This window comes from Sesamum indicum, linkage group LG7 (genome assembly GCF_000512975.1).
Source record: "Sesamum indicum cultivar Zhongzhi No. 13 linkage group LG7, S_indicum_v1.0, whole genome shotgun sequence".
Taxonomy (NCBI): domain Eukaryota; kingdom Viridiplantae; phylum Streptophyta; class Magnoliopsida; order Lamiales; family Pedaliaceae; genus Sesamum; species Sesamum indicum.
The window spans coordinates 3,694,470-3,704,856 of record NC_026151.1 but is presented as its reverse complement, the minus strand read 5'-3'; the positions used below and the strand labels follow the sequence as shown (position 1 = coordinate 3,704,856).

The 10,387-nt window shown below is 29.6% G+C and overlaps 1 protein-coding gene across 1 annotated transcript; it reads left to right on the top strand.

The window, feature by feature from the left end:
* LOC105166128 (isoflavone reductase-like protein) lies at positions 4,957 to 8,512 on the top strand. The gene is made up of 5 exons (XM_011085365.2): positions 4,957 to 5,161; positions 5,297 to 5,431; positions 5,929 to 6,166; positions 6,928 to 7,131; positions 8,207 to 8,512. The coding sequence occupies exons 1-5, from the start codon at positions 4,979 to 4,981 to the stop codon at positions 8,371 to 8,373; spliced, it is 927 nt and encodes a 308-aa protein (XP_011083667.1). The 5' UTR covers positions 4,957 to 4,978; the 3' UTR covers positions 8,374 to 8,512.

The window sequence follows — 10,387 nt, the reverse complement described above, 5'->3', positions numbered from 1 at the left end:
AAAGAGTGACCAAAGAGTTGGACAAGTTCTTGAAATTGCGACATGACTTTATGTGGACCCATTTTTTCTTTTTATTAGATAAATACCCATTATAAATATCATTGGCAGTGGAATCCAAATTAGGTAATTTATTGACATTTAATTTGTGTGATTGGGTAAGATAATATTCTCCATTGTGCATAGTCATATATTTGATTCACAGTAATATTAATACTAGCGCGGCCTTAGCAATCCTAATTTATAGGTTAGTGTTTTCCACCTAAGACGTTGGGTACACCATCTCATCGGTTAGTCTAATGTAGGGTTAAAAATTTCTTCGCCCCATTTTTTACTTTGACTTTTTTTTTAAACTTATGAAATACATACATGTTTTAAAGAATATATTTTAAATCATAATTATTTAATAATAAAAAGTACTATAATCATTTTTCTGGGATTTTTTTGAAAAATATTTGAGTTTAATTAGTTATTAAATTTGAAAAAGTAGAATTTTTTTATATTTTTTTTAAATAAAATAAACCTTCTCTCTCTCTCTCTCTCTCTCTCTTTTATTGAATGTTTATTTTAAACTTCTCCTTCATAGGAATATAGAAAAGAAAAGAAATATTCCAAAAGAATTATTATTTTAAAAATTGTATTTCAATAAATATTGAGAGAATTTTTTCTTAATTATTCACAAGCTACAATAATCAAATAAAAATAACTTAAAAAATGATATTCATAATAGTCTTTTTATAACATTTATTCGTATTTTGTAATTCCTTCACCTAAATACAATAGTATATTTATCACATGAAATATCGTACATACATATAATCTGTCAAATCGAACACTATATAATAAAAAATAAAATTAATTATCTTTTTTTTTTCCTATCTCACTTAATTTTATCATGTATAATTTTATTACACGAATCAATCGAGCCCACAAGTTAGTTCGCACCAATACCATCCTCTTGCTTTTGGAAGGTATTGCCAATTCGGGAAATCAGCTGACAATAATGTACAATCGAGAGCTGGATCCCTTGACATGAATCGAATTTCATTTGATCTGGTTGACAACCATGCTATGCCCCATACCCTACCTCAAAAAAGCTAGTCAGGTTCTAGGTGGAACTATATATGTGTATATAATACATGAGACATTCAAGATTTGATGTTTGACATCCTTAGGTTTAGAATAGATTGATTACGACGTTTTTTAAAATTATTGTACGATGTTACGTGATTGGTTATATTTTTTATGAGATTTTTTAAAAATTATGTTTGATGGTATACAATTGATTATATTGTTGATGATATTTTGGAAAATTATTGTTCGATGGTATGTAATGGATTATAATGTGCAGTTTGATTATTGGAGGAAATAAGTACAATGTATTGAATTCGGTAAGGAGTTAGAGATTGATAATTTATCTTTATTTAGTTTAATTAATTTCGACTTCTGCATTGTACTGAGCATGTACCGTCGATTTAAAAGAGTTTGCGAGTGGATCACTAACTGTCCTGCTTGATAAGTCGCTCCTTAAATCATAATTTTATATATTTAAAAAATTATGTAATAACACTATTTGATTGTTGTAAATAAATGACCTGTAAATCCCAGAAAATATGTTTTTTCGTAAAATAAATTAATGTGGATCGGAGTCTAGCAGCACCATAACAGTCAAAGAAATTTCAATAAAATTCTAAGATCAAAAGGGGGACTAACTTGCAAATCAAAGGTTAGCACTTTGATGCTTAAGTCGGTAATGATTTTACTAAATGAACAAAAGAAAAGTTTGAAATAATGTGAGAACAATAGTTGAATATGGTGATGGAGTGATAAAATCCATGTGGAGTACAAAAGTGAGCTTGAAAGTAGCTAAAATTCTGAAAAAATGACAATACGAGACACTTAGTTACCAAAATGAATGCACAAAAGTTCAACTTTTAGGCAATTATAGAGCAAGATTTGCGAGTAGTTAGGGTAAATCATGCACCGTTAGAAAGTTGCACGTGTTGGCTAAATAACTAAGAAATCGCTTCATGATTTGGACTTATCTGGACGAAGATATGCCCTTTTGACCTAGTTTTACCTAATCAACTCGAAAGTCCGAGAATCCATTTACTTGCTCCTAAGGCAACTAATTTTAGCCGGATTATGCAACATTAGTTGAATAATTTTTAGCATTACATGTCCGGTAATATCATAAATATGTGTGACGTGTCGTCCTTATTGTATGCTGAATCGCGTTACTAGATTGAGCTTGCTTTTTCAGCCTGCCAAATTAAAAAGATAAACATTCCACAAGTCTAATACTTTATTCATGGGTCAGCAGGGCCAGACCTATTGAGCTACTTGATGGGGTAAACTTCATGAGCTTTGGGCTTTGAGAAAAAAATATTTGAGGGGCATCATAAAAAATCATTATAAAATATTTTATTTTTTCGTACTAAAATTTATCAAAAACTTTAATCCAAATATATTTTAATTTTATCACGTATTGTCATATAAAAAGATTAGTACCAAACGCTCTACATTAGTACACATCTTCACTTTATTACATTTTTTTTTATATAAGAAAACTTATCACAAGAATCTACAAATCCAAATATGTTCTCATTTTCCACATAAAATTCAATACAAAAATAAAAACTCACTTAAATATACTAAAAATCAAAATTGAGGATGAAAATATAACCAAACAAGGCCGAACAATCTTAGTGCTTGCTAGAAGGCGTAGTATTCGGGCGGAGAACCTAAGGCCCACCAGCCCCAATACCAAAGCCCTGGCCCAACTTCCCAGCATGAAAAGCCTGCGAAATCAATTCCAAGTTCTAAGGTTTTCAGAAGACAAAGGTTTAAGTTTAATTATATACTTAGATGATGTGGCGTCCATTTGTTCATTTTAATACTGGCTCGCTTTACTCAAAATATTACGGGTTTGTCTTTAAAGAGACAACTTAGTAAGAAGAGACGACTTTTAAAACTTACATAATGTTCATATTCTTTGTATTCATCCGACATGAGATGATAGTATACATTCATTGTCATTATCAGATTGTAGAACCTACCTATCTATTGCATTATGTCATTTGCTCACGTTTATAATCTATCAAAACAATTTTCTAAAACATCGTCAATCTGCAGTCAGAATAGATGATAGAATCGAAACTAAATATTAGTATATATCTAATATTATGAACAAGCCCGGTTCGAATCGCACCAAACATATAGGTATTTGTTACCACTTTATGTAATTTTATTGTAATCTATTTCAATGTACTGTTCAATTGCTCAACTTATTGAAATACAAATTTAATTATCTAATTGTCGCTTCTATCAAAAATACATTAATGAAATAAGATTGTACATCTAAAATAGTCCTGAGAAGACATGATCCTAAGTTGAAACTTGCATTCTGATTTGATTATTATTCATATACTATTAAAGGGACCACGTGCCGAAATACTATAATTTTAAAATTTTATTTTTTACCTAACAATTCCTATGTTACAAATTATAAAAAAAAAAAAAGAAAAGGAAATTATATAAGTTATATATTCCTACCTAATATTCTTGAAAATGAAATACTGCATTTCTAGAAACCCTTGGTTGGAATAGGACGTCTCATGGAAAACCATAGGTCAACTGTCGGATAGAGTGTTTTTTATTTCAAATACTATTGTATTTTTTTTATTTTTTTAATATATAAATAATACGTATATAAAAATCATAATATGTATTTTATTTAAGTAAAAATTTTGTATACCTAATGTCTATATATTAGTTGTGGATTAAAATACCCACAAATATGTATAAAATAACCATTTAATCAGTTCGTTTTATCAACAAATTTTTATTCAGGCATATATATGATTTATTTATTTTATATTTTTTTCTTTAATTTGATTGAATAAATATAATAAAAAATTAGAACTGTCGAGTGTGCTTCCTCTGCTAATATATTAGTCGTAATGTTTAGTAAAAAATACAGACTCATTTTCAAATGGAAACTGTTGTTTTTAATTTTTTTTTTATGAATTTTCCTGCTAAAATAAAAATATATCTGAATTGGTAGATGTAATTTTTTTTTATTGTTACCAATGTCAAACCGATACATATTTTATTTATTTGATTGAAACTCACAATTTTATTCTTTATTGTTAGTGTTGTTAAATCAATATTTTATTTATTTAGATAAAATTAATAATTATATTTTTATTGACATAAAATTTTCAATGATCCCATAACAATACATTTTATATATATATACATATATATTGATAGTTTATTCAACTAAAAAAATTATATATGTATATATATATATATATAAAGTAACAATCGGAAAAGAAACAATGATAAAAATATTACTAATAAAAATAAAATATAAACAAATATATTTTCACTTGCAAATTTATTATTTTAAAAAATTAAAAAGGGCTAACATTTTATTGATGCATAGTATACTTCAAATGGTGGAGATGCATCACCTTGCAAAAGGCCAACCGACCAATCACTTGCGTCAAAGTGACTCAAAGGCTTGATAACATAATTTATGTTAATTTGAAATCTTCTCCTATCATAAATATATTTGAAATGTAGTTTGAAAAAATTCTCATAAGTTATCATACGTTCGATCGAAAAATAATTCAGAACCAAATACAAGTGTTCTCAAGTGAGTATATTTTAACTCGAATCGAGTTTGATCAGATTTAAACTAATTATATAATCACATTATCATATGGTTGATGTACAATTCAAACCAATCACGCAACTAATTTAATTCGATTAGACCGATTTAAATAAGAAAAAAATTTCGATTGAGCTCCCAACAACTAAGGACCCTCAAAGAATCTTAAAAAATAAGTTAAAATAATCCAAGCACCAACCATACTTGCAAGAACAAGAGAGTTTGGTAGTTTAACTTTGCTTATAAATACCCAACTCACATGTCCAAATTTCATTATGTAATAATTCTTTTCTTTGCAGTAAAATGGCTGAAAAAAGCAAGATTCTGATCATAGGGGGAACGGGGTATATTGGTAAATTCATAGTAGAAGCCAGTGCTCAATCCGGGCACCCCACCTTTGCTTTGTTGAGGCAAAGCACTGTGTCTGATCCTGCGAAAGCCAATCTCGTCGAAGGATTCAAGAACTCTGGTGTCACTATCCTCATTGTATGAGTACATTAATTCTTGTCCAATCTTGAACTTTTTATTATTATTTTAGTTTATTTAAGTCGAACTCGAACGAGTTTTGAGCAAATGACGTCATAGTAGTTATGTTCGGAATATGTGTTTGTATTGAGACAGGGTGATTTGAATGATCATGAGAGCCTGGTAAATGCAATAAAACAAGTGGATGTTGTGATATCGGCAATGGGACAGATGCAGTTGGCTGATCAGGTTAATATTATTGCTGCAATTAAAGAAGCTGGAAATATTAAGGTCAGTCGTTATTATTTTTTCAAAAAAAGAAAAAAAATTATACATGTCGCATGTATTTGTCTATAATATTCTACATGATCTATACTTTTTATAAATTGGGAAGACTTTGAAATAACTAATTTTAGTTGTCGAAATGTACATGTGTTAAAATAACTCTAAATATACTTTCTTTTTTTTTCATTAAATGATGTTTTTTCAATTACTTATTTTTATTGACATTTTTTTTAATTTATGCATACTAACTAAAATTAAAAGAACTCGATAGTTTTTATCCAGGGTGCTGCAATTATTAATTATTTATTATGGGGGAGATTTTTATAATAACTATTAAAAAAATATGAATTACCTAAAATGCCATCCACTATATATTTGTTTTTTCTTCCACAAATAATAATACTTTTGATTCATCAATTTAATTAATAATTTTCTATGTATGCACATTTAAATAGAGAGTTGTGTGTTCTCTAATCTCTTGGCTTAAATCCATGTATATTCAGAGGTTCCTCCCCTCGGAGTTTGGGAGCGATGTGGACCGTGCACGGGCAGTAGAGCCTGCAAAATCAGCATGGGCGGTTAAGGTTGGGATCCGACGAGCCATTGAGGCAGAAGGCATCCCTTACACCTATGTCTCCTCCAACTATTTTGCGGGCTATTCCCTTCCGACATTGATGCAGCCAGGATTGCCCCCTCCACCTAGAGACAAAGTTACCATCTTTGGAGACGGAAATGCCAAAGGTATTCTCTGTCCAAAACTAATATTTGACAAAGACTTTATACTAAAAATAAAAATAATGCTTGAATTAATTAGATTCTACGTTTAGAATTTGAAAAGTTCAAATAGTTAAATTTCTGTAAAACAAAGTACGTAATTTAGCTCTGAGATGCGGATAAGTCCAATTTGGTGCAACAGCCGTATAATTGATTTTGGAGTGATTACAGAGTTTGAATTTACAATTTTCTTAATTGACTATATAATTATTGATTCCAGAGCTGACATCACGTTAGGTGATTTTTGTAAAACTCAACTGGTGTAGTAGGTGATTAGGTAATTAACAGCTATAAATTGTAACTTTTATCAAAATATGATTTTTGACATAATATAATTCTACTACTGAGAAAAGGAATCAAACAGTATAAAATTACGTTTTCAAACACAAAATTTGGTTTACTCAATCACAGGGCCGAACAGATGCTTAATCAACTATTGGCGTAACGAGTTAAGTAAAATACGGCATGGAGTATAATTGCGCGATCTCTATCTTGTTTTATTATTTTCTCATTGCTCAGGGATAAATTCGTCCTTGAAAATGCTCGTAATTATGGATAACACGTAGACATCAAAAGGCAAAATTGATTAATAAGTTTGACCAAAACACCATATTATTTTACACTAACTGGAATCGAAAACGTACGTACACGTATTGAAGGGCAGATGTCTGACCAAACTCGAGAATTCTACAACATTCTCACAACATTAATATTGTGTTAATTTGCAGGTGTGTTCAACGATGAACGTGACATTGCGACATACACCATGAGAGCAGTGGATGATCCAAGAGCCCTGAACAAAACCCTCTACGTAAGGCCTACCATGAACACGTATTCCTTCAATCAAATTGTTGCTTTGTGGGAGAAGCTGATTGGGAAAACCCTCCAAAAATCATATGTTCCTGAACACCAACTTCTCAAACAGATTGCTGGTTTGCAACAATCTCTCTCTCTCTCTCTCTCTCTCTATATATATATATATGTATATATGGTTTAATGTAATAAATTTTCCCGTGATATTGTAATGAGCAAATTACCCATATAAAAAAAATAATAGCAATTTATCCTCTATATTTTTAAAATAAAGTAATTTACCTCCATGTCTACGGAGGTAAATTACTTCATTTTGAAAAATACCAGGGGTAAATTGATGTATTTTTAAAAATACAGAGAGGTAAATTGCTATTTTTTTTCATAATAGGATAATTTGCTCATTTGTAGCATCACAAGAGGATTACTTGTATTTTTTCATATATATATATATATATATATATTAAAATATAATTATTATAAATCACCGACCCGCGATAAATTTTGTGACAATCTCTGATTTATAACCATTATACTTGTAATTATAGTTGTTAGAGATTAAAAAATTGCAACGTGTGACAATTTTGTATTGGATGACAAGTATATGCATTGCGACAAACGCTAATTCTGTCACGAAAGGCATTGAAAATTGATCCTAGCTATATATAACCATTGCTACGAGGGACCTTCAATGGCAAAGTTGTTGCATGTTTATAATTTATCGATCAACAGGTAATAGTAAAAGATCTTGTTAAGATTTTGCGATAATTTTACAACTATATATGTCTCTCTCATTAATACATGTTATCAAATTTTTGTCGCATTAATGCCGTTGCAATTTTATTGCCAATTTTAGGATTAAGTATTTTTTTACGCAAAGTTCAGTCTGTCACAAATTTTGACATTTTTGAACTATTACTCTAACCAAACTCCCATCAAATCTTATAATGATAATTGTGACAAAACTCTTGTCACAAAGTTTGGTCGTCCTTTTGCGACACATTTCATTGTTAGTGGATGTCGCAATTCCGTTGCAGATTCCATTGTAATATGCGACGATTGTTTTCTACCACAAAATTTTTATTGCAATAAAATATTTTTTTTCTTGAATTGTGTCGATTTTCTGATATTTTTTGGCAATGAAAAGTATATATTTTTTTATATTAATTTGATTTTGTGTAATTGTATTGGATGCAGAGTCTCCGATGCCCATAAACATCATATTGGCCATCAACCACTCGGTATTTGTGAATGGAGATCAAACCTATTTTGAGATTGATCCATCGTTCGGAGTTGAGGCTTCGGAGCTGTATCCTGATGTCAAGTACACGACCGTGGAGGACTACCTTCTCCAATTTGTTTGATATCAATAAATAAAATGATGGGCATATACCAACCCAAACCCCCCACCCCTCTCCCCCCTCTATATGTATTGTGGGTTTTGTCTAAATTTATAGGAGATTTATTAAAGAAAATATTATGTTATCTACCTATCAAATTTGATTTTGTGTTTCTATTTTGATTGCATTTTTTTATTTCATTTAACATATACAATATTATGTATACAAAATATTTTCTTGAATAAAGTAGATGACGCAAGTTTAAAGATAAATTTCGTAAATAGTAAAATAAGTTGTACAAGTACAACACTCAAGCATCCTAGCAACTTTTACCAGAATGAGGGATGTGTTGATGCCCGTCTGACTCTCGAAATGGAGTACATGGCCTGAGACACTGTTGTGGCCTCTACGTGTAGATGACATAATTTATACACGTGATATATATATGTGTGTGTGTGTGTGTGTGCGTGAAGTTTGATCTCATAGGATCTAATTGCGTAGAAGAATTAATAACTTTATGATTTTTTTTATTATAGATAATTATAATGGTCCAGAGAAAAAATCATGATAAAAATATAAATTAATCACGGTTGCATAAGGACTATTGGACATTGTTTCTGCTAGTAAAACCAAGATATTAACCATAATTAAAGATCATGACAAATATTTTGGCTAGAATTAAAAATTATGGCAAATGTTTATTAATCGTGGTAAAAAAATTTAAAGTTGCGCATTTGTTTTGTTTCACTATAGTATAAATCATGATATACCACAGTTTTTAAGTTGTTGTCATTAGTGTAGGAAAATATTGATTATTTTTGTAGTGCTAGTGAATGTAAATTGAGTCTTTCTATGAAGAACCCGAGTACGTTTAAATTTGAACAAACTACAATTTACTCCCATATAATTTATAAAACATTCCCAAAAAATAAAAAAATAAAAAAAGAACCCTAACATATAAAAAAATCCCATTAAAAACCCCTATATTTTCTAAAATATGGAAAATTGCCCCTGGACGGTAGTGTGTCACATCGTAGGAGTTGAGGGAATATTTTGCCCTATTTTAAACTACATAGGAGGTCTTTTAATGTTTTTTTTTTCTTATTTTAATCAGAGAGTTTTTTTTTTAAAAAATATTTCATAGATCACAAAAGAATAAATTATATTTTAACCGTTTTTAAATTCATTTGAATTATTATAGTATTCGTAAACTCAAATATCATTGTCCAACGGTATTATTCTCTCAACAACATTTAAATAAACAAATATATACTAAATCTATGGAGAAGTATTAGTTAAAATATTTATAATTTTTTTCAAATTAGAAAAGAATATTTTTAATTAAGGTAAATTTATCATAATTTACCTAAAATGAAATGACAAATTATGATATAAAGTGAACAAGTCAAATCTTGCTCAAGCACTTATGGAATAAAATCTGTTAAGAGATTAATTAGTATGCCAATTCAAAAACATTGACCCCATAATCCACAATCACGTCTACATTCATTTTGCTGACCGCTATTATCACTCACAGTTAAACTAGACATGATTGTGATGAACATACATTGTTAGCCAATGAATATGGACCACTCTCCCCTCCAAATACACTCCTGGATTTTGATTATGATACTATTACACCATGTATCTGGGAAAACATACATACGTTATTCGTAAAAATTACATTTTTGGTCTCATAAAATTGGGAGTCTAATATTTTTAGTCATGTATTTTGTAAAATTTTTAAAATTAATAAAACTTGACACGTTTAATCATCTGTTTTATGGGATTTCTGAAACTAAATATGTTAATTATTTTTAAATTTCATAAAATAGAGGATTAAAAATATTGAACGTATATTATATGGGATTAAATGTATAATTTGGCCTAGCCAGTAGAAGTGCGATTTTGGGCCTCAACTTAGCAAATTGTTAACGCACAATGACGACCATTCTTGTCCCGAACATTCCAGGCTCAACGGAGGGTACTTCCGTAAAATGGGATTTGGTGAGAGGACTCGTTCGTTATATATAGCGAC

What these genes read in the sequence shown, in the direction of transcription:
- LOC105166128 (XM_011085365.2), top strand. Translation starts at nt 4,979, where the DNA reads ATGGCTGAAAAAAGCAAGATTCTGATCATAGGGGGAACGGGGTATATT. An exon ending in AAGAAGCTGGAAATATTAAG is followed by an intron (nt 5,432 to 5,928) that starts GTCAGTCGTTAT and finishes ATGTATATTCAG; the next exon opens with AGGTTCCTCCCCTCGGAGTT. An exon ending in TGGAGACGGAAATGCCAAAG is followed by an intron (nt 6,167 to 6,927) that starts GTATTCTCTGTC and finishes GTTAATTTGCAG; the next exon opens with GTGTGTTCAACGATGAACGT.